The sequence below is a fragment of the Panthera pardus genome, unplaced genomic scaffold, assembly GCF_024362965.1.
Source record: "Panthera pardus isolate Hobbes unplaced genomic scaffold, ASM2436296v1 HiC_scaffold_27, whole genome shotgun sequence".
Classification (NCBI taxonomy): domain Eukaryota; kingdom Metazoa; phylum Chordata; class Mammalia; order Carnivora; family Felidae; genus Panthera; species Panthera pardus.
This window is the reverse complement of record NW_026526843.1, coordinates 104,572,127-104,597,305: the sequence shown is the minus strand read 5'-3', so window position 1 is coordinate 104,597,305 and position 25,179 is coordinate 104,572,127. Positions and strand designations below refer to the sequence as shown.

The window sequence follows — 25,179 nt, the reverse complement described above, 5'->3', positions numbered from 1 at the left end:
CGTTTAACTTTCAGGCAGCAAACAAGTGAGCCAGTATTGGCTGAATTGGGACTAATAACAATGTGAGATTTTAATAATGGAACTCTGAAAGGGGTCCTTTTCAGGGAGCACATTATAAAGGAATTTTCTAGACAAAGAGAAAAAGCAAATCTTACCTCCAACCAACAAGTAGCTGTTGGGAAACAGTGTTTTTGCTTGCATAAGTGCCCTTGCATGACCTGAGTGGAAGAGGTCAAATATTCCATCGGCATAAACTCTGACAGGCCTGTCAACTGTGGGAGAAAGAAAGTATCATCAACAGAACTTCAGAGTAAGGAAGCCCAGTTACCTGATTCTTCCAACATCAGTTGAGCACTGTAAGAAAGTTTACGTGGATAAAACACAAGGTCTGTGTACCATCAGTCTCTTATTGGTGCACGCAATTACTTCATTCTTGAGTCTGGCAGCGCTGAGTGAGGGCTCCCAAGACCTGTGCCCAAAGGCAGTGTTGTGCAGGGGTCTGCTCATTCTGCTTAGAGAGACTGGTGTGCATCTTTCCTCCCAACTCTAAGTCACTTTGGCAGCCTGAAATCAGCTGGGGTAGTATTTACACCACAGAAATTGGCAAATGCTACAAATCTGGGCGTATTTCCCTCCGGAGGGCCAACCGTTCAACATTTACCAGCATACCCTGCACAAAGGTCACTACCTAACCTCTCTGGCATCATAAGGGATGGGGGCAGGGCGTGTGCCCCAAAGACAGAAGAATCAGGGTGCAAAAGTTACATGTGGGGGTGGTCCTCAGGGTTGCCAGCCAGCGACCAACACTACAGTCCCTCTGAGGGAGAAAGGTCAAGAGTGAAGTGGCCTCAAGAGATATTCTCACTGTGGCATATGGTATTCTGGGAGGAGCCATTCCATGATGAAGAAGGACACACTTTATCACAGCTCCTGGGAGCCAGGAGACTGTACCAGAAACTACAGGATGACACTTGGCTGAGAAAGCCCAAAGACCCCCCCCCCTCAAGTAAGATGGAGACACAGTGGGGAGAGGGGTTGAGTGACAACTTTTACCCATTCTGGACTCTCAACAAAGGAACTACAAAGTGAAAATATGGCAAACTACAAGCTAAATATGGCAAACTGAACATATACACATTTATCTCTACTTCTTCCCAAATACAAGAATTACAGAGAAAGATTTAAAAAGGTACAATCCCCCCCCCAAAAAAATGGTAAAAAATTAAAAGGTTTAATTCCCCAAGGGCAGAGGAAACAACAAAGGCAATGACAGTAGATGAGAGAAGTCCACAACATTTTGGCAAGTTGATTGTCAAATGCTTAGTGTCTAAAGGAAATAAGAATCAGGGTTAGGGCAGGTAGGGAAAGGGACTGTTGAGTTGTTAGGCTTATAAAAAAAACCTACGAGTCCTACTGATTTTTAAAACTACCTACATGTATTCTAATGATGTTGTAAAAATAAATTAAAAAAAAAATCATCAATGCAAACTTCTGTTGAATGATCTGTAAGACAGATTTAAAATTGTGATGATTTCTTGATGTAGTATAACCTCATTAATTTGGAATATAAATTAAAAGGAATGTTCCATTAATAGATTCAGATGGTACAATGTTTCTAATAAATTAAATTTCTCTAATAAAAAAAACTCAAGAGACTTTATGTCAGATAGGGAATTGCAATTATTCCCAATTATACACCATCTTGAACAAACAGAATTGCCTTCACAGGATTATACCGGATTCTAAATAAGCCATGGTAAATAGAAAATGCTTTGAAATAACAAACTGTCTAATGAGGGATCCTTGGTTTCAATGCTCTTATTCAATTTGAATTCAATTGAGGAAAATTTGTTTTAAGATATAAATCCCAGGGGAAAGCAGATGGCAGTTTTGCAAAACTTTTTGTTATTGATTCAGAGGTGATCAAGATAAATGAATTCAGGAAGCAGGGAGGAAAGAAAAGTAAAGAAAGATGACATAATTACCGAGAGAAAGACCATTTAGTAAATCTTTGAAGAGTATTTGTGGGGTTGATTTTGCAATAAGCTCACTTTTTAAAATTGTAGTGTGTCAGCAATTTCCAGACTGGGAAACCATGTGGGCCCAAAAGAAAAAAAAAAACAAAAAACACCCCCCCCCCCAAAACCAATCTCTTCAACAAAGGAGTACTTCAAGAAAAAAAAAAAAAAAGACAAAGATGGAAGTGGATGTGAAGATTAGAGATTTAAAACACTTTCCAACATATCGAACGTATGGATATTATTTGGATTTGGGTTCAAAACAACCATAAATAAATGATGACATAAGGTAACTGGAAATTGGAACACTGCTTATTTGGTGATATTAAAGAATTACTGTTATTTTTTAGGTGCGATAATGGTATAGGGGTCATGCTTTGAAAAACTGGGTTTTTAAGACATGTATACAGAAATACTTATGGATGTAATGATAGAAAGCTTAGGACGTTGTTTCAAATAATTCAAGAGCGGGCAGAGGATGCGGGCATGCGGAGGCAAGACCGGCATTGGTGGGTGGGCGTTAGGTATAGATAACAGACACACGAAGGTTCATTATATTGTTCTACTTTTGTGTATGTTTGAAATGCTCTATAATAACTTTTTTAATACAGTGTGGCTTTTTTTAGTTTGTATGCTTATTTGTTTTAATCTTTTGTTTCAGGTTTTTCTGGACATCCTTTTAGGCACTTGGGAATTCTCCAGGGCATTTATGTTGGGAACCACTGGCCTGTGAAGCTGGGGGTTTTGTGATGATCACAAGTGAGAACACAACTATTCCACGGCCATGGTGGAGAGACCTTAGGGTGGGTCCCAGGGATCCCTGCCTCCTGGTGTTCATGCCTTTGTGTGATTTCCTCCCTTTGAAATGTGACCGGGACCTGGAAGTTTTCTAACCAGTTGAATATGGCAAACACGATGGATGGCACTCCTATAATTATGTTATCGTAGAGAAGATTCCATACTGCTAGCGGACTCACTCTCTCTTGGTGGCTTTGAAGATGCCAGCTATCATGTTGTGAGAGGGTCACATGGTAAGGAACTGCAGGTGACCTCTAGGAGCTGAAGGTGGCCTCCGGCTTACAACCAGCAAAAAGCTAGATCTTTAGTTTTACCATTGCAGGCGAACAACCCGTGTGAGCTCAGAAGCAGATCTATCACCATCAAGCCTCCAGATGAGAAATGGGCCCTGGGTAACACCTTGAATACAACCTTGTAAGACCCTGAGCGGAAGACGTGGCTAAGCCAGGCTCCCAGCCCACAGAAATTATGACATACTCAATCTGCATTGTTTTAAGCCACTAATTCTGTGGCAATATGTTATGCAGCATAGAAAATAAATACAATGGCATCATAAATTTTCTTCCCACAGACTATTATAAATTTTTACAAGTATTCCAAATAAATTCCTATTAATCCTGAACTGACAGAGTAAAGTCAATCAGATAAATGTGATGTTCTGATAAAATGCCTATCTGTACACCACAGGCTGATTGCCAAGTTTCAAATAATTTCAATATAATAAACTACACCCAACACCAAAAGGATACTGAATATGTGCTTGAGAATCAGGGATGCAAATGATGACCACAGTATAGCACTGTGGGAAAATCTCATCATTTTAACTGCTTGGATCTTATACTCCAAATTTTCTAACTTATTCAGCACTTATACACAAATGAAATGGTTAAGGGGGCTATGCCTGCCTCACATCTCACACCATATATGAAAATTAACTCCAAATGGATCATAGACCTAAATGTATGAGCTAAAGCTGTGAGGCTTCTAGAAGAAAACAGGAGAGAATCTTAGTGAGTATGGGTTTGGCAAAAATTTCTTGAATAGGGCCCTAAAGGACACACCATAAAGCTAAATAAATAAATAAATAAATAAATAAACAAACAAACAAACATTGGGCCTTACTTCAAAACTCACATCTTTACATTTTTACAAAAATACAAAGGGAAGTCATACACTGGAAGAAAATATTTGCAAAATGTATATCTAAGACTTGTGTCTAGAATACAAAAGAAGTGCCAAAACTCAATAATGAGACAAATACTTCATTTTAAAAAGGGCAAGAAAATTGAACAGACACTTCACACACACACACACACACACACACACACACATATGGCAAATAAGCTCATGAAAAGATCTTCAATATCACTGGTTATCGGGGAAATGTAAATTAAAGCTGGAGTGATATACTACTTCATGTCCCTAGAATGGGAAAGAATTTAAAAACATATCAACCATACCGGGGCGCCTGGGTGGCTCAGTCGGTTAAGCATCTGACTTCGGCTCAGGCCACGATCTTGTGGTTTGTGGGTCCAAGCCCCATGTCGGGCTGTGTGCTAACAGCTTGGAGCCTAGAGCCTACTTCAGATTCTGTGTCTCCCTCTGTCTGCCCCTCCCCTGCTCACTCTCTGTCTCTCTCTCCAAAATAAATAAACATTAAACGATTTTTTAAATAAACACTTAAAAAAATCAAACAAAACTTCATTGCCCTTTCTTCTAACTCACGGTGCCTTCTAGAAAACTACATTCCAATATAAACTTTTTAAAAAGAGAGATTGGTACTAAACATCTACTAATTATGGTAACTAGTATTGTTTTTGTGTACAACTGATGTGTAAGAAGGGTGGCAGAAAAATTAATCTTTAAAGATCTAATAGTTACATATTTTCTCAAGTTTATGATAGCTTTATATAAACTTTCTAATTTCCTTCTACTTATAGCCCAGCATTTACTGACAGTGATTGATGTTTACTTTCTCAATACATTAAATTTAAATTTTTTAAAAAGTATATTTAAAGAAAAAGTAAGTAAATTATAGTACAGGTGCACACAAATAAGGCAAAATTCATTAAGGAAGTTCTTGAAAAATTAATTTGGCAAACTACACACCGTGGAAATGGAACAATACAAATCCCCCTTCGAGAGGGAAAATAGGCAATTAGAACTAAATTTCCTTTGAAGAAAAAAGGCAGCTCTACTGAAAAGGGACCTATGAAATAATCACTTGGACTTTGTGTGAAGACAGAGGAGAGATTCGTGGTCTCCGGATATGTACGAAACCCTGTAGGTTCACAGCTATACAAACGCACTAGCTGAGCTAAGATCAAAGGTGCCAATTCCCGTTGCTCTAGCGTGTTCCTCCTCTTGTGGCTTCATCACCCTTGTGGCCTGACAGATGTCCTCCAGGAGCAAAGGGTGATGAGCAGAGTTTGTCATTGCGACTTTTAGAACGTATACGCCAACCCCTGTTTGGGTACACCTAAGGTCGTGAACCATATTGTAGGCAATTGTATTAAGTCATCAAATAGGGCTAGTGAAGGAGATAAAGACTTCAACTAGAGCTATAATCGTGAAGTACGTTATAAACCCCAAATGTGGGTCTGCTTTGTCTTTTTGATGGAACGCTCAAGACAGCACCACAAAAAGGTAATTGCTTACTAGTCTTGAAAATTACCAAACACTCCAAAAAAGCAGTGATGTTCTTATTTTCTTAAAAAGTAGTCAAACAGCAGATTTTAAAAAATTCTCTGAGCTTTTCTACTAACATTATAATGCTCTCACAATTATATGTGGATAATCTCCCTGTCATTCTCTCCAACCATTACCAACGGGTACCCTTGATCAATGGTTCTTGCAGTGAGGTCCCAGAACAGGCAGCATTAGCAACAGCAGGGAACTTGTTCGAGATGCCAATTCTCGAGTCCCGCCCCAGACGGACTGAATCAGAAACCTTGCAGGTGAAGTCTGCTTTAACAATGCAGGGGATTCTAAGCAGATAGGAGGACCACTACTCTAATAAAATAGTGGTTATTAGAGTGTGATCTAAGACTAATATGTGCCTTGTGGGTAATCAAAGAGCTAACGTCTCATTGCATTTTAATATGGACGTGAGACGTTCTAAATAAAGGAATTTCTAACAGAATTGTGTCCCCAGGTGCCCATCAACATCACCGATCCTCTCGGATAACCTCCCAGGGTCATCACCTGAGATAAAAGAGAATTTCTCTTCTATGACTAAGAGTTCACCTTTGCTCCATCTCACGCCTCCTGTGGTGACCCATGTTCCACAGAGCCCGGGACAGAGCCATTTCAAAATACACCACAGTCTTATCCTAGCTTGGTTCTCCAGGTTTAAACTGCTTGGCAGTTAGACAATGTACAGATGCCCAGTCTCACCCAATCAGCTTGAAGCTGGTTCAGAGCATCACACCCAACTCTCTGATTTTATATCCAGAGGGCAAGTTCCTTCTCCTGTCCCAAACTCCCATCCCTTCACTCAGTCACTCACAAAATATTTACTGAGCACACGGTATTTGACAAGAATGTCTCTAGGTGCTGGCGAAACAGCAGTGAGCAAGGCAGACACTCCTGCCACTACAGAAGCTCACAGACTGTTTGACACACCTTCCACCCTCCGATGCAAAGCCTGTGTTTTCACTGAGCTCCCCCGTCTGCTGTGGCCCGTGCCCCACCGGGCTGCCCGTTATGGCAAACATAGCACAGATTTAAGGTAAAAGAGACTTGGGGGTGAATCCGAGCTCCACCCGGTCAGCTGGGACACTTGACAAGTTACTTTTCCATTCTCCAAGTTCTCAAGAAAGGACACGGTACTACCCACCTGCCAGTTTGTGCCAAGACCCAATGAGATCGAGTATAGTGCACAGCACCTACCAGATATAAAGCAAGTTCTACTTCCCTTTCCTAGAGAAGTACATCCTCTTCTTCTGTGGCCTGAAGCTCAGCCTTTAACTTAACCTTTCATAACCACCTGGACTTCCATGGCAGCTTTTGGATTTATTGCTTGGATCAGCATTTCTCAGTGTATGGTCTGTAGACCACCAAGTTCACCACCACCCGGCTATTAGTTAAAAAATGCAGGCGTCTGGGCCCCAGCCCAGATTCAGGGGTAAGGGAGAGTGAGCAGGAAATCTGCCTCTTGAACAAACTTACCAGGTGGCTGTTTGCATGCGTAAGTCCGGGAACCCCTGGTTTAGCTGCTCTGAGCTACCTCCCCAAGCCTCTTCTTGCCTTTCTCAAAGAATATTAACTTTGCTTGTCCTCCTCCTCACCTCACTGTCTTGAAGCTATTCTTCGAAGGAAGCAGGGTGTCACGACCGAGATCAAGCTGGAACACCCACGGTTTGAGGTCAAATCCCAGCTTAACTACCCACCGTGGTTCTCAAGTGGGTCCCCCTGCAGCAGCAGCACCTGGGAACTTGTTTAGAGAGGCAAATGTTTAAGCCCCGCCCCATTGGGACTCCATCAGAAACTCTGGGGGCGAGGCCCAGCCATCTGGTTTAGTAAGCCCTCCAGGTGATTCCCAGGCACGTCCAGTGGAGGACCACTGCCGCTTGTTGGCCGTGCGAGATTCATGGTTTGTCTACAGCCTTCATTTCCTCAACTGGGAAATTCTGTAAGTACTAACCCCATAGAGGGGTGAGGGTCAAATGACAATGATGTATCCAAAGAACTTGGTAAGAGTAAGCACTTAATAACTACCCATTCTTATTACTATTGTTAAGCAAACTGTCCTTTGTCCCATGGATTCTATTAACTTGTTTGGTTTGATGTTTGGTTTTTGCCATGGTGAGTGGAAACCATGGAGTTATGCCGTCTTCAGTGTCCCGGGGCTGACCTGCTCAGCTAGTCTTTTTTTTCACTCCATCCGCATCAGCTGTAACACCACTCATTTATTCCCACACAGCGCTCTACCTCTGTGCCTTCACTACTCCTGTTCCACTTGCCTGGAGTACCCTTCCATTTGCTGCCCAACTTGTCCCAATCTTCTCCCACAACAATCAGCTCAGGTCAGCTACAAGGTCTTGCCTGACTGCTCCAGGGCAAATGAATCTGTCCTTCCTAAAACTTTCAGTAATCTGTGTGGCAAGGTTGAGCCCCTGAGCACATCCACGCATGTTATTTGGGGGTTTTATTTCATACCAAGTTGTCTCTTTAACTACGGGTGTACCTCGGGGATATTGCAGGGTCAGTCCCAGACCGCTGCAATAGAGCCAGTATCACAATAAAGCTAGTCAAGTGCATTTTTTGGTTTCTCACTGCATATAAAAGTTATGTTTAGGGGCACCTGGCTGGCTCAGATGGGAGAGCACGCGACTCTTGGTCTCAGGGTTGTAAGTTCAAGCTGCACGTTGGGTGTAGAGAGTACTTTTTAAAAAGTTATGTTCACACTATGCTGTAGCCTATTAAGCATGTAATAGCATTGTATCTAAAAAACAATGTATATGCCTAAATTAAAAACAACACTTCATTACTAAAAATGCTAACCATCATCTGAGCCTTCAGTGAGTCACAATCACTGATCACAGATCACCAGAACAAACAAAATAACGAAGAAGTTTGAAATGTTACAAGAATTACCAAAATGTGGCAAAGATACAAAGTGAGCCAATACTGTTGGAAAAATGGCACCCATCGACTTGTTCGACACCGGGTTACCACCAATCTTCCATTTGTAAAGATCACAGCATCTGCAAAGCACACTCCAGTAACGTGCATTGAGATGAGGCATGCCTGAGCTCTCGGGAAACAGAGATGGTACTTGATAGTTCTTTTTCGATCTCTTCCCTCTCCATCTCTGGTATAAAGGAGTGAACGAATGGACAGACTTCTAGCACAGAGCCCCGGCTCTTTAATTTAGGGCACACCTGGAGAAACTTTTGACAACACAGACTTGTGAACACGGTGATAATTATAATAGCTTAGGTTTGTAGAAGGCTTCACGGTTTAAAAACTGCTCTGGTGTTTTTCACCAAATCTTGTCATCCTCAAAACCTTGTGAAGCAGGCAGGTATCACTGACCCTGTTTGCACCTGAAGACACAGGTGCAAGACCGTTCTCATGACTTGCACAAGGCGGTCAAACTGGTAAATGGCAAAGCTGGGGCTCCACCCGTGCTGTATCTCTGGTTGGTCTAGTTTATCAGTGTAGATGCTCCTCTTTCTGCACTGTGCTATAAATCTCTGAATTCAACTCTCCGATCAAAAGCGAGTGCTACTCAAATAACGATGGGCCTCTCTGCTACTTTAAATGTCAGGACAGGGCCCACTCGGAGAACAAGAAGTCCAGCCTCACCTGGTGTTCCTAAGCGGGCCTGAGCAATGGTCAGTTTTTCATGGGGTGCTTGGCATTGGCAGCTGGTTTCATCTGCAAATGGGGCAGGTGCAGTCAGGGTCTAGAAGGGAAAAAGAGAAAGGGAATATAGTCTGACAAACTTTCCTTTGGCACTAACTTCCCCTAAAGTCTTATTTCTGTTGGCTACACAAGTACAGTTAAGAACATACCTACTGAGTCTTTCAGAGAAATACTTTGCTGTGAGAAATAAAAACAGGGACATTGTCACTGGAACCTTTTTTTTTTTTTTTTTTTGACCGATGCTCCGAAATAATGAGAGCGCCTCACGTCTACTACGTGCCAGGTCCCAGGGGAGATACTCTCGACAGGTTCTCTCTTCTGGGCCCCACAAGAGCCTGTGATGGCTAGATTCTTTTTTCCTTCTATAATATAGGATAATAGCATCTCTAGTTCACAGAAAAGGCAACTGAGGCCCAGCAGGATTACAAAATCTGCTAAGTCACGCCCTTGGAGAGTCATGCTGGGCTGTGAACATTTCACAACCCCGCAGGGCAGACTGTACGGGTTTCGACTTACCCACACCCTGGGGCACCCGGCTGGAAGAAATGCCATACTCAGAAGTGTGGCAGACATCGCCTGTATTTCACACACACCGGCCTGGCCAATCACAAACTCTGACGTCACTTCAGTGCAAAGGCCAGAGCCGTTATCCGTGCCCCGGGAGGGCCTAAAAAGCACAGCCTTTCTGGCGAGCTGCAGAGAAGTGCGCCCGGTGGTAGCTCCGATAGCCACCAACGGCTGGAGGCCCCGCCCCAGGCAGCTTGGGCTGGGGCTCTGGGGAGCTGGGGAGCGCTGAGAGAGAGACGTAGTCACTTGGAAGCCTGCCCAGGAAGTGGCTCTGCATCTTTTAGTCAGCCTCTTAAAATGAAAACCTCACTCTCTCCAGAGGAAGACAAAGGGAGTGGTATTTTTGTAAACAGGGCAAATGCAATCGAGAGTTGTCCATAGCCTCTGAGCTATGTCATCATCATGGTCATCACTGTATCATCTCTGGTATTTTTAAAGCTGAAGGTGACTAGTCACTGTACACATTACTCACATTGTCGCATGAATTAATTGCTTCTTAGGTATACACAGGTGTTCCCTAACTTGGGGAGACCATATGATCCATATGTTTTTTTTTTAATTTTTTTTAATGTTTTTATTTATTTTTGACAGAGAGAGACAGAGCATAAGCGGGGGAGGGGCAGAGAGAGAGACACACACACAGAATCCGAAGCAGGCTCCAGGCTCTGAGCTGTCAGCACAGAGCCCGACGTGGGGCTGGAACTCACAGACCGCCAGATCGTGACCTGAGCCGAAGTCAGTCGCTTAACCGACTGAGCCACCCAGGTGCCCCTGATCCATGTGTTTACAGAGGGGCCATGACCCATTTCTGCCATTCATTTATTCATTCACTCATTCATCAGTCATTCATTCACTGATTCAAATATAAGTCAGGTACGATCTTAGAACTGGAGATACAAGTAGGGGGAAGACCGGTTCCTGTCCTGGAAGAGCCTAGTCCTCCTCTGCACTGCCAAGAAGCAATCCTTGTCCCACGCCCCTCCCTCTCCCCATTGTAGCACCTTCCGCCCTGGAAGCTGGAGTTCTGCCCCAGACTTGTTTGGATACCTTCCAGTGTCTGAGACTTTCTTAACCCCCACCTCCCCGCACACAGCTCTGAAAGCAAACCAAGACTAGTGACATGTCTTCAGGAACCCTGGGTCCATTGTTCGTTCTTTTTCAGATATGGTAAGGTCCACGGTGGGCCAGAGCAGCGTTTGTAATGTAGCAAGGGGTGCAGTGATCAGAGCAGAGGCCAGAAACAGAGCAGAGGCCACAGAATCCCCACGCCAGCATTCGCGGGCTATGTATTCTAATTTGGCTCTTCTGGTTGAAAGGAACAGACACTCGTTCAAACCAGTTCAAGAGATGAAGGAATGGGGCACCTGGGTGGCTGAGTCGGTTAAGCGTCCAACTTCGGCTCAAGTCACGATCTCGTGGTCTGTGAGTTCAAGCCCCACGTCGGGCTCTGTGCCGACAGCTCGGAGCCTGGAGCCTGCTTCGGATTCTGTGTCTCCCTCTCTCTCTCTGCCCCTCCCCTGCTCATACTCTGTCTCTCTCTCAAAAATAAATAAACGTTAAAAAACTTTAAAGAGGTGAAGGACTACTTTAAGGCTATCCCGGCACAGAAAGTACTGGGATAAAGGTAGGCAAGGTGCAGTGTCTGGCCCCACAGTGCTCTGCACCCACCTGGCTGGCTCTCTGCACGTGACTCTTTCTCTCCCACTCCCATTTACTCTGTATCCTTCCACTACGGTCAAGTCTCTGCTCACCTGTACTCCCCCGTAACTGGCAGCTCACGTGTGACAATTGGCTTCCCTTCCCAATAGCCCTTCATTAACTTCTTATGGAGTCTTTCAGCCTCAGTTCCAACCCACCTGCTGCTTCTTTCCATGTTTCCCCATTCAAATTCCTTTTTTTTAATGTTTATTTTTGAGAGAGAGACAGTGTGCATGCCTGCCCAAGCAGGAGAGGGGCAGAGAGAGAGGGAGACGGAGAATCCAGAGCAGGCTCCATGGTCAGCGCAAAGCCTGATGTGGGACTGGAACCTACGAATCATGAGATCATGACCTGAGCCAAAGTCGGACGCTCAACCGACTCAGCCATCCAGACACCCCTTCCCATTCAAATTCCTAAAGGAGAATCAGAATGGCCTAGCTCATCTTTGCAGAGCAGGCCACAACCAGGATAGGCTGGCATTGAATCAGACACCCACCTGGGGCCTGCAGGCTGCGGCTGGTCAAGGGACTAGGAACGGAGAGGGAGGTGATGGGGTGGCCTGTCATGCCCCTTTAGCAGGTGCTGTCTTTAGGACAAGAAATGCATTGGACTTTGTGTACTTTTAAAAAGACATTCCTTAACTTGTTGAAGCTCAGTTTTATCTGTAAAATGGGTAACTATCTCTCAGGGTTGTTATGCGCCATAGAAATAATGTATATAAAGTATCTGGTACCCAATAAGCTGTGGCAATTATTATTACTATTAGTGTTCATTATTACATATCATAATATATAATACTACATATTATAATAATAGATAACGTACTTCCCCCTAGAAACAAAGCAAACTGACCCATGAATGAACTTTTAGGATACAACCTAAATAGCTAAATGGATTAGCTTTTATTAATGAGTCATTAACCTTTAATAGATGTGGACAGTGAATCTTCTTCACATGATCTGAAATAAATTACTATTTGGAGATCCTTCATGTGCCAGTCACAAAGCTTATTAAAAAGATAAGGTGTTCCTCCTCACACCAGTGAGAGTGGCTAAAATGAACAAATCAGGAGACTATAGATGCTGGCGAGGATGTGGAGAAATGGGGACCCTCTTGCACTGTTGGTGGGAATGCAAACTGGTGCAGCCGCTCTGGAAAACAGTGTGGAGGTTCCTCAGAAAATTAAAAATAGACCTACCCTATGACCCAGCAATAGCACTGCTAGGAATTTTCCCAAGGGATACAGGAGTGCTGATGCATAGGGGCACTTGTACCCCAATGTTTCTAGCAGCACTCTCAACAATAGCCAAATTATGGAAAGACCCTACATGTCCATCAACTGATGAATGGATAAAGAAATTGTGGTTTATATACACAATGGAGTACTACGTGGCAATGAGAAAGAATGAAATCTGGCCTTTTGTAGCAACGTGGATGGAACTGGAGAGTGTTAGGCTAAGTGAAGGAAGTCACACAGAGAAAGACAGACACCATATGTTTTCACTCTTATATGGATCCTGAGAAACTTAACAGAAGACCATGGGGGAGGGGAAGGAAAAAAAAAGAGGTTAGAGAGGGAGGGAGGCAAACCATAAGAGACTCTTAAAAACTGAGAATAAACTGAGGGTTGATGGGGGTGGGAGGGAGGGGAGGGTGGGTGATGGCTATTGAGGAGGGCACCTGTTGGGATGAGCCCTGGGTGTTGTATGGAAACCAATTTGACAATAAATTTCATATTTAAAAAAAAAAAAGATAAGGTGTTCCCGTTTTCCAAGAAAGGTGTGTTCTAGAAGGTGTGAAATCTGGTAATTAAAGCAGAGACAGAGAAAGCTGTAAAGCAAGGATAGTTACTCAAAGTTGGAGAAACAGGTTTCAATGCACCCTGTATTGTCTTCTTAATTGAGTGCATACACAGAGCCATGTAATCATCCACACACTAAGAATTGTGGCCTAAAAGTAGGAAAAAGAGAGAAGCAAAGAGATGGAAGGCAGACGGAGTTCCTCAGTGAGCTTGAGTGTGCCTGTGTGCACATGCGTACATGTGTGTGCATCAGTTGACATGGAGAAGGGGTATTTCTTGGTATGTGCAAGGCACCGTGCTGGAAACAGGAAGAATGCAAAAATTATTGAGCCACAGCCTTGTTGTGAACACTGCCAGAACACTGTCTTCCAAAGTGAGGTAGATTACCCCCTAGGTTTAGAGTCAAGCTCTACATTCAGGAAGATGTTGATTAAGGCCCAGCAGCCCTGTGACTTCAGCCAATATTGTTTCAGCCCAAACACCCCAGGATTCCTTCTTCTCTGAGCCAGAATAAATCATTTGATTTCTAAGGAATTTTAAACTACATGGGTTCTGTCTCCTCCACCTACAAGGGACAGACCAGCCACAGGAAAATGGGACTAAGTTAACAAGAGGCTCCCAAGAGAGGCAGGGACTGGTCCAACCTGGACTCCAAGCTATACTTATACTTACAGCCTGCAGAGGACCCAGGCCCCCAACTATTCCTTACCATTTGGCAGACCTAGAGTGTTTCTAGGGATCCTCTGGTTTAGGTCCTAAGAAAGTCCTAAAACTGAGGCTCAATAATGTAACATAATAGCTCAATGTTTGAGTGCCTACAGAGTGCCATGTAACCATCTACACACTAAACACTTTAAACGTATCAGCTCATTTAATTTTACAAGTCTGAGATAGATGCTGTCTCCACTCAAATAAACAGAACATGTCTTCAACAGTGACACCAAATAGCAGCAGGAAACAGCAGTGTTATGTCCCTTAGACTCCGTTACCTTTCTGGCTCCCTTTGAACTGAGGAAACTCTCTGGATTCTTAGGCCATTCGGATAGAGGGGCCTCATAAAGGACACAATGGACTGCCTGGTAATTAAAGAAGAGGGGGGAAAATGATTAATTGAAAAATAAAAGGACATGACCCTATTTTTCACCCAGACTTGGTGTGGTAGGTCACATGACTGACAGAGAATTGGTTACTGGCAAGCTGCGGCTTAGACCCCACATCAGCCAGATCACATTGTTGAATGTTTACTAACACTTGCTATGTATTTCATATGGTGCTAGACGTTTGGAGAGTGCATAAATAGGAGAGAAATAAGGAAGGACGGACCCGAATTGGCTCTGGGGCAGCAATCCTCAAAGGTGAAGCATGGTGCTTTTAGAATGGGAGGAGGTTTTAGTCTGATAAGGCATATTCAGTTTTCACTAATTTAATATGTGGGGGGGAAACCCTGCCCTTTTCAACATACAAATTTTAGAAATTAAGCCTCTGAACTGGTAGAGATCATCAGAGGATAGACTGTGCCCCCCTAGGTAGCCACATTCCAAATTCAGGGCTGGAAGTCACATGAAATTTTTATGTTTAGCAGGAAAGATGGAGGGTATTAAAGGGTTAAAGAGGGCTGGCCCCAAACCCCGGACCTCCTATGTGCAAGGAACTTGCCAGACCACAGACCTGGAGCAAGACTGCAATTAAACTTCTTTGTACCTAATTTAGGATTTCAGAACACCGAGTTATTGCATGTGAATACGTTGCCTATTTGTCATATAGGTTCTGGTTATATAAACTGTACTGTATCATACCAAAGTCATATTCCCATAATGCTTTTTCTACATTTTTTTTTAACGTTTACTTATTTATTCTGAGAGGGAGAGAGAGTGCGGGACGGACAGAGAGAGAGGGATAGAATCCCAAGCAGGTTCCGCACTGTCAGTGCAGAGCCTGATGCGGGGCTCAAACTCAAGAACCGTGAGATCATGACCCTAGCCAAAACCAAGAGTTGGCCCTTAACCAACTGAGCCACCCAAGAGCCCCTCCCGTCACGCTTTTTAAAGGGAAAGACTTTAGATGTTGGACATTTCATTTGCAAAATGCGCTCAATCAGTCATTGTCAAATATTTACTTAAAAGCTATTAGACATTACATGGGGCACCTGGCCGGCTCAGTCAGAAAAGAATGCAACTCCTGATCTCAGAGTCATGAGTTCAAACCCCACATTAGATGTCGAGATCGCTTAAAATAAATAATTATTTTTTTTTAAATTGGACGTTACATAAAGTATACAATGCAAATGTCAGCTGAATGTAAACAAAGGGCGGGGGATAGAACCGGGACTCCCGCATCAATGACTGACAACTGGATCAATCAGACAGCAAGCTGACACCCATTTTATTTTTTAAACATGGTTTTTAAAAACATTGCTGGTCCTTAAACTAACCTTCAGTATCTTCACCTATTTGATTATCCAATAAAATAATCTACCTCATGAAGCTACTGTAAGGAGTAAATGAAGTGATGTATGTCTAAGTGATATCTTCCTTCGATTTCTGCAGAATCCACTCTCTCCTGCTCTTCTCTATTCCTCTCTGGATGGCTTCCGGTACGGAGTGCACCAATAGGCTACATTGCCTTTCTGCTTCAAATTGAGCTGGATCCATGACAAGTAAGCCAAACCCCAGAGGGCAGGGCAAGAGTGACCTTAGGGTATCTTTCCACCTGGCCTCCTCACTGCTAGGAAGCATGTGTTGTTTCTGTCCTTTTACTGATATGCACAGCTTGTGGTGAGAGGCCCGTCTTCACACAGTGCCCTGCCAAGTTCCGGCGACCACACTCTCCCCTTCCTTCATGCCTAGGAGTGACAACCCCTAACATTTCCAGGCCTAGGGTGCATACTATCCCTTGAGGTTTCCTGAAACGCCCGCACCCTGGTGAATAGTCCCTTTTATTAACCTCTTTTCATATTTCCCGTTTAGAATGAGCCGTCTGTGTCTCGACAGGGCCTTGGCTGATACAGTATATATAAGAGTACGGCTGCCAGGCTCAATAAATGTTCACTAGCAAATGTTGATGAGGCATGTTAGAAGCACAGAGATCAATTGAAAAGTGAATTACCCATAGTTAATAAAGTCATAACCATCCCAAGAATGTCCTCCAGTAGGAAAGAATTTTATAGCAACGTTACAACTTGTTCACCAGGATACGCGAAAGAGATAAGAACAGGACCTCAGAAACAAATCGACTTTTCCCAGGCAGCCCTTTTGACTCAGGACTCCCCAGCTTTCGAACTGCAAATTCAGAATTAGAAAAACACATCACAAAATCTCAGTCCTCAGTCTCATTCTGTTAGGTTTGTGTTTGCCAGTTGAACATAGTTTTTAAGGCGTGATTTTATTTGGGATCAAATTATGTTAGTCTTTTGAAGACAGGGAAGAAACGGTAGATTTTACACTGGACTGTAGGCCCAACATATGTAAATCCCGGGATTCTTGGACTCTGTCTGTGATTATGCAGAGGCTCAGCCCAGGCAGCTGCTGCAGAGGCTTGACAGATGCCAGTGGAGTGGAGACAAAGGAGGCCTAGCACATCGCTTGGCACCAAGAAAGACCTATTTTTCATTTAGCTAAGTATGGTATGCACATATTATGAAGTAATAGGCAACATTAAAAACAGTAACACAGATATGTATGTACAGACCAGGAACAAGTTTTAGGATGTTTTGCTAAATGCAAAAAGCAAGTGACAGAGACAGAAGTATAATATGTACACATCTTGTATAGTATGATATCGTATGCTTAAAGAGAGAGAGAAAAATAGCTAATTGTAGAAATAGTTTAGAACTGTGCTGTCCGATGTGGTAGTCATTAGCCACATGTGCCTACTTAATTAAATTCAAATTACATTTCGTGAAATGAATGAGATAAAATTAAAAACTCATTTTGTCGGTCACATTAGCCACATTTTAAGTGCGTGATAACCAAATGTGGCTAGTGGCTGCTACAGTATTAGCATAGATATAGAACATTCCTATTATCACAGAAAGTTCTCTTGGACAGCACTGGCCAAGAAGGATGGATATACAACAAATTATTAACTGGGGGAAGAAGACCACATGGGCAGAAGAGATGAAAGGATGTTTTTACTGTTTACTCCATTTGTGTCTGTTATTTTATTTTTACATGAGAACACACTTATACAATTCATCTTATTTTATTTATTTTTATTTTTTTTAAACATTTCTTTATTTTTGAGAGTGAGAGAGACAGAGCGTGAGTGGGGAAGGGGCAGAGAGAGAGGGAGACACAGAATCCGAAGCAGGCTGCAGGCTCTGAGCTGTCAGCACAGAGCCCCATGCAGGGCTCGAACTCATGGACCACGAGATCATGACCTGAGCCGAAGTAGGATGCTCAACCGACTGAGCCACCCAGGGCCCCCTATCTTATTTTATTCTTAAAGTTTGTTTATTTATTTTGAGGGAGAGAGGGAGAAAGAGAATCCCAAGCAGGCTCCGCACTGTCAGTGCAGAGCCCTATGCAGGGCTTGAACTCAAGAACCGTAAGATCATGACCTGAGCCAAAACCCAGAGTCGGACACTTAACCGACTGAGCCACTCAGGCACCCCACAATTTATCTAATTTTAAAATAAATTTAAAGAAATATCTCCTATCTTGGAAATTCAGAGATGCAGGAAATCTAATCCAGGATCAGGTGTTCCAAATGTCGAGGGGAAAGGAGTCTAACAGGAAAAGAGGAGTACTTTTAAAAATAACAACTATTGGGGCGCCTGGGTGGCTCAGTCGGTTAAACATCCGACTTCGGCTCAGGTCGTGATCTCACAGTTTGTGAGTTCAAGCCCCATGTCAGGCTCTGTGTTGACAGCTCAGAGCCTGGAGCCTGCTTCAGATTCTGTATCTGCCTCTCTCTCTGCCCCTCCCCCACTCACACACTATCCCTCTCTCTCTCTCTCTCTCAAAAAAAAATAACAACTATTATTTATAAACTAACTGCTAAATGATATTATTCTCAGGTATATGGAACATTTAAAATTTATTTGAGCTTTTAAAAACAATTTAAGTTATCTTCATACTATCTACTCTCTATTCACTTTTCCAACATCCAGCAAATACTACTTGAGGGCTTGCTGTGTGCCAGGCACTGGTTTTAGGTTCTAAGGATATATCAGGAAAAAAACAAAAACAAAACCAAAAAGATCCTGTCTTTGTGATCCTTAAAGATAATAAACAACAACAACAACAAAAAAGAATGTGAAATGCATAGTATGTTAAAAGGTGATAGTGCTTAGAAAAAAATAAAGGCAAGGAAGGGGGATAAAGAATGCACAGGGTTTACCTGTAAATAGGATAGCCAAGGGAGCTGATATATGTATCAATATATAAAGGATCGATTGAGCCATGTGGAGAAGGAACTCTCCAGGTAGAGGAAACATCAAGTGCAAAGGCCCTGAGGCAGTAGCATGCCCAGCTTCTTCCAGGAATAACAAGAAGGCCAGTATGCCTGGAGAAGGTGAACAAAAAAAGAAAAGTAGTAGGAGATACAGCCAGAGAGGTGAGGTACAAGGCAGGAGATGGGAGGAACCCAATGGTATGGGGTTTTTAGGATGCTCTAAAGACTGGCTTTCCACTGGGAAGATGGGAGCCATGAGAGAGTTTTGCACAGGGAGTAAGATGACCTGACTTAGTCCTAATGGGACCACCTGGCTGCTACATTAAGGTTAAACTCTAAAAGGTCAAAGGCAGGAGCAAGAAAACCACTAAGGGAACTGGTGTAATCACTGGGCAAGAGTAGGTAGCTGGAGGCTGGGACCAGGGTGATAGCAGGGGAGGTAGTGACAAGTAGTCAGATTTTGGATAGATTTTGAATAAACAAAATTTGAAATTTACTGAATGTAGAGTGTAAAAAAAACTGACAGAAGTCAAGGTAACTCCAAAGTCACTGGCCTGAAGACGTGGAAAGATGGCATCACCACTCCCTAACATGGGGAGACACTGGAAGAGTAGGTGTGAGAGTGGGACAGACAGGATGGAGAAATCAAGAATTCTGCTCTCACACATTTGGTGTGACATACCTGTTAGATCTCCCAGTGGAGACATCAGGTAGGCAGTCGGATTTACCAGTCTAAAGCTGGGGACAGAGAACTAAGCTAGCGATACAGGTTAAGAAACCATACAGATATAAATGCTATTTAAAGCCACTAGACTCAATTCATTCATTCAGCTAAGGGCATGAGTTCAGGCTGAGGCAAGGTCCTGGTTGTTTAATAAGGAGACACTATATATTTATGGCCAATCTCCCCTGAATACTGGAAGCTCTAAGAAGACACGGACTTGGGGGGCATCTGGGTAGCTCAGTTGGTTAAGAGTCCAACTTCGACTCAGGTCATGATCTCGCAGTTCGTGAGTTCGAGCCCCACATAGGGCTCTGTGCGGACAGCTCAGAGCCTGGAGCCTGCTTTGGACTCTTTGTGTCCCTCCCTCTCTGCCCCTCCCCTGCTTTTGGTCTCTCTCTCTCTCTCTCTCTCTCTCTCTCTCTCTCTCTGTCCAATCCTCTCTCTCAAAAATAAATAAACATTAAAAAAATTTTTTTTAAAGAAAAGAAAACAGGGACTTGGTCTGTTGTATCCTCCTCACTGCTATATCCCTAATTCCTAGGGCAGTATCTGGCAGACAGAAGGTTCTCAAAAGACATTTGTTGAATGGAGGAATTTAAAGTCCTTAGAGAGAAAATAATTATTGATAAGAAACTGGAGAGAGAATTATTGATAATGATTGTATTCATAAAGACTAAACTGAATAAGAAATATAATGCATAACTTTTTATCATGATATATCCTACAGAAAACTTGGGGAAATAAAGAAAGGAAAGCAAAATTCACCAATAATTCTACTTTCCAAATATAACCACTGTTAACACTCTCTCTGTTTCTTTTAGGGCTTTCTGATATGCATACATATTAACAACTTTGGAATCCTATCTACATGAACGGTTTTTTTCCACTCAGTATGTCATGATTACTTTATTATGTCATTTAGACTTCAACCTCACTATTTTAAGGGTATTATCTGGTGGTTCTATCTCCCATTCTCCCTAGCCCTGCGCCTAAAATTCCCAAGCATTACTCTTTTAGGCAAGACAATGAAAAGTAGGGGCATCATATCTCAGAGAGAGAATGTTAAATTAAAAAGATAGGAGGGAAGCAGGAGCACCTAATTTATCCGTTCATGTTTCTATTTTGAAGGTGCAAGTGGCACCAGGAACAATACAGGCCAATCAAGTTTAGCTGTGAAAGGAGCTGCCCTGGTTGGCCTGGAGGCCAATGCTGGTTGGTGCAGGGCCCGAGAGGAGAGATTAGCAGGTATCCCAAAATGAGAACGAGCAGGCAATGGGCAAGCTAAGCAGTAAGATACATTTGAAGAATGGCCCCTTCAATAAAGTCATTTCCTTTTCCAAGGATTCTGGGTAACTGGTCATCGGCTACGCTGAACAGCCTCCCCAAGGCCTGGCCTACCCAATGCCAATGACAGCAGTCCGAGCAGGATGTATAATGAGACCCCAGCTGCTCTAACTGCACCAGCCATGGCCACTTTGTGACAGCCCCCCACCCTCTCAAGAGTCCATACTCCTGCAAAACACCCCCCCCCATTGTTTTTAATAGACTTTATTTTTTAGAGAAGTTTTGGGTACACAGCCACATGAGCAGGAGGCACACATTTTATTTCCCATTTAACTCTCGCTAATTTTGATAGCTATACAGCATGCCCCTGAACAGAAAAACCGTAATGTATTTAGATATCTCTCTGTTGTTGAATATGAAGTTGTTTATGTTTTAGTAATATAATAGCATTCTAAACATAGCTCTGAGCCTCTGATTATTTCCTTAGGATAGATGCCTAGAAGCTGAATTACTTAGACCAGGGGTATGAACATTTTCGAGATAAATATTTGCAGAAGATTTTAACATGTGTTGGTGAATTAGCCTCTACAAAAGCTGTGTCATTTATAGTCACAGTACAATGTATGTCATTTATAGTCACATTTTTTAAACCAATGTATGAACACCTGCGCCTAGGTCAGGCTAGCAATTTCTGCCCTTCCAGCGACCCAAGATCAGAAATGTTATTATGCTCTAGGGATCCAGGCTTCCCTAAAACACTGACCTCCCACAAGCCATAACCCCCCACACCACCCGTGTGCCACTTTCTGAAATGTACTCTAAATAATACATTCATTTATCCTAAAATATATGTTTTCCCCCACATGTTAACATCTCTGAGATGAGGAGAGGGGTCTTATGAGAAATGTCTTAAAACCAGTATCGGCCATTTTCTGACATTGTAACATCTCTGCAATGGGACTGTATCTCATAATCAAGGGCATCTTAGATTCACGAAATGCATAGAGGATGCTGACAAGAGAAAAGAATCATTTTTACCTCAAGATTTAAAAAGTCCATACCCTAAGTCCATTTTTCTTAAGCAACTGAGCTTAAGGAGTTTATAATGAACATCAATAACAATCGTATATCTTATTTATATCCCATCTTCTTCCTTAAAGGGCTTGAGGTGACTTAAAAAAAAAGATTTGAAAGTTGAATAGTTGCAAGATTTGGGTTGAGGGAGGAAATACGGTTTCAACAAAGGTCAGAAGGGAAACGAGCATACAGGAATCCCTATCCCACTTCTCCACATTTCAGGCCGATCACAAAAATGACTTTAAGCTCTAAGCAGTCAAAGCAAAGAGAGAGACAAAGTTAATATCGTCCATAAGCAAAAAACCAAAATAGATCCTGAGGAGGAGCACGGCGTTTCCTGAGGCCGAATTTTATAGCCTTTGCTCCAGTGGTGCTGCCGGAAGGGGCATGCTGGGTGATGCTCGGTAGTGGGACCAGCATACTCAACAACAACGCCCTAATAAAGAAAACCCTGTTTTTGTTTGCTCAAAGTACCGTTATGAGGCAAGGCACAGCCTCAGAACCAAAAAGCAGTTCAAGAGAGCATTTCTATAAGAGGCCAAACACGGAGCCTGAAAATGCAGTCCTCCCCCTCACTGCTGGATCCAAGGGCAAGATGTAGAATCTGGAGACCAGGGATTTCTAATGTGGGACAGGCGAGACAATCCATTAGAGAACAACACTTGGGCTTAGATTTATTTTTCATGTTAAAAAACGAGACGCGTTACTGACATCTAATTCTAACATGCAGGTTGATACGGTGCCCTATCTCTGTCAACATCACGTCCGTGAAGTGTCCTCAAGGAAAAATGCAAAGTGTACAGCTGAGAAGGGGGGGTCTGGATCCCCTGACATTTTCATTTGCTTTTAGCTTATTGTAATTTAATGCAGTTTGCGTGGGCCTGGTAAAGGGCATTTATAGATTATGTTACCTAGTTTTAACTAAACCAATGCTCACAGGATCACCAATTGGCTTAAAACACTTTCCATAATGAAATAGGAAAGCGAAAATAATACAAGCACAAGCGAACAAGAGCCCTTTGTAGGTGTCTTGCATCAGCCACGTTATCAGGTATGAACAACGAAGACCTAATCAGATCAACAGGAAGACAGCTGAATGGACAATTATCACAAAGAGGACTATTTGAAATATCTGCTGCCATTAGCATTAAACTTCACCTGGAGCGTATATTGTACCTTGAGTTATTAGGTTACGATCATACGAAGCTACTGTAATTACCATGATACTTAAAAGCAAAGCATCCAGAACATGAAGAAAAATCTCTAGGATTTTTTCAGTGATGTTTCAAGACGTGATACTCAATCCAGGCCTTCACAAAGTACTGTTGCACGTAATGATAAATGGCAGAAGCCTTTTTCAAATTTCCGTAATTCAATAAAGAAAAACCAAAAGTCTCATACCATTGCAGAAGCACCTGCTCTTCATGCCACAGTACAGCTGGCTGCTCTAGTACATGGGGAAAAAATTGATGTCAAACTAAAACGCATTCCTTTGTCAGCAAATATATTTAGAAGACATATAGAAAACATTGCTGAAGACTGGAAGAAACAAGCATTAGAACAAATTATGCAGTGTGGGAGGTTTGCTGTAAAGTTGGACGGAAGTACAGATATTTCTAAAATGTTGCAGCCTGAGTTATTTGCTAGATTCCATTTCAATAATAACCCCCCCCCCTTTTTTCGTGAGCCACTGAAGGGAAGATCTTCCAAATAAGATTTTCCAAAGATGTTCCAAAGAAGATTGTGCAGAGTGGATGACTTCTTTAATAAAAACAGTATTTTATGGAAACAAACAAAAAAAAAAACCCACATCTAACTATCAATGAACCAACCACATTGCTCTTAGAACCCAAACTCCCACCTATTTGAGAAATGCCTCTCTGTCTTCCTTTCAATACCTTTCCTCTCTTGGACCTTTAAAAACTGTTTCTCAGGATTCTATCCTGGAAGACTGTGGGATATGTAGATTAATTTAATCAGATCTCATATAGAGATAGGCAGATACAGGGAGGATTTCTTTAGCTTAGTTACAGCTCTTCTATTTTTCTTCCCTTAAAAAACATGATAGGATGGTTTGGGGTCAGTCGTTTCCTAGAATTTGCCCTATAAAAGGATTATCCAGAGTCCCTCTTGCTACCTAACCAATCCCGTCCACCTCCTTCTGAGTCTAGAAACGGACTGTGTGGCCAGGCCATTGTTATAAAACACACATAGATTGGGCACCATGGCTTTTAATTCACAGATAACCTGACTAAGGCTAGACAAGGTACTAGAATCAAGGCGAGTTTAGTTCAGCAGCTTACCTATGCTCTCTTCGAGGCTGGGTGCTGACCCAGGAGCACAGCAAAGCTCTGTTAGTGGCCCAGAGCTGTAACTGCAGGTAGGATTGGATACCATTCCTTAGAACAGGATCTGTGAGATCACCAGAGTTATGTGAAATGCTCAATCTGTTGCTGAGTGTACCCTCTCTCCATTACTGTGGTCACAGCACCTTTCAACTTTGTATTAAAGAACAATACATGTACGGCAGCGTGCAGAGATCCTAAGTGTGGAACTCTGGACGTGCACAGAATGAACATACGCAGCAGCACCCAGATCAAGTAAACTACCACTGCCAGCATCCGTCCTGTGCTCCTTCTGCTATCCTGACTTCTAACCTCACAGATTGGCTTGCCTATTTTTAAAATATTTAATAGAAATGGAATCCTGTAATGCATATTCTTTTGTTACTGGCTTCTTTTCATTCGATATTATGTTTGTGAGATTTATCCATATTTTTGCAGGTAGTTGTAGACTCTTCATGCTCCATTGCCATGTAGCATTTCATTGTGTGAAAATACAACAATTTATTTATCCATTCTCCTTCTGCCGGGGATCTGGGTAGTTTCCAGTTGGAGTTATTATGAATAATGCTGCTAAGAACATCCTATTACTCATCTTTTGTGGCCATATGCACAAGTTTCCTAGGAGTAGGTACGCCGGGTCAAAAATCTTTACTTTGAGTTTCTAAATTTACTACCAAGAGCCTAGACATCGAAATTGTTTCCATTCCTGGTCCCAAAGGCGGACAATGTGACACGGGAGAGCTAAATACAGCGTTTTTCAAAGTGCATGCACAAACACCTTGCTTCCAACTCCCCCTGGAAGCCTGAGCAGGTGATTCTCTGCTCACTGATGCTGGGGGACTGTGTATAGTGGCAACATGGGGCTTTACAAGTCAGACAAACCTCACTTTAAATCCCAGCTTTATCAGTGTGCTTGATCTTTGGGGAATTACTTAATTCTTGGTCTCCTTATTTCTAACACAGGGAATAGTGATCCTTATCTTACAGGCCTACAGCCTGGTTAAACAAGGTCACACACATAGGGCACCAGCACAGTGCCTAACACAGGGTGCACCAGTCCCCCATTTGCCCACAGAGGGCAATGAATGAGACCACTAGTCT

The 25,179-nt window shown here is 42.8% G+C and overlaps 1 protein-coding gene across 10 annotated transcripts in view; it reads right to left on the bottom strand.

Annotated features, from left to right (window-relative positions):
* The window catches only part of PCYT1B (phosphate cytidylyltransferase 1B, choline), a 138,097-nt gene that overhangs the window by 58,913 nt on the left and 54,005 nt on the right, over nucleotides 1–25,179 (bottom strand). For 5 of the 10 annotated variants that reach the window (XM_019419723.2, XM_019419725.2, XM_053891744.1 and 2 more), the window contains exons 2-4: nucleotides 14,244–14,330; nucleotides 9,129–9,228; nucleotides 156–272 (exon numbers count right to left, since the gene is read on the bottom strand). In XM_019419723.2, coding sequence (XP_019275268.2) covers nucleotides 156–272; nucleotides 9,129–9,228; nucleotides 14,244–14,330 — 304 coding nt within the window. Of the gene's footprint in view, nucleotides 1–155; nucleotides 273–9,128; nucleotides 9,229–9,704; nucleotides 9,827–14,243; nucleotides 14,331–25,179 lie in introns of those variants that run through there. The other 5 variants (XM_019419735.2, XM_019419728.2, XM_019419731.2 and 2 more) reach the window with 2 other exon arrangements.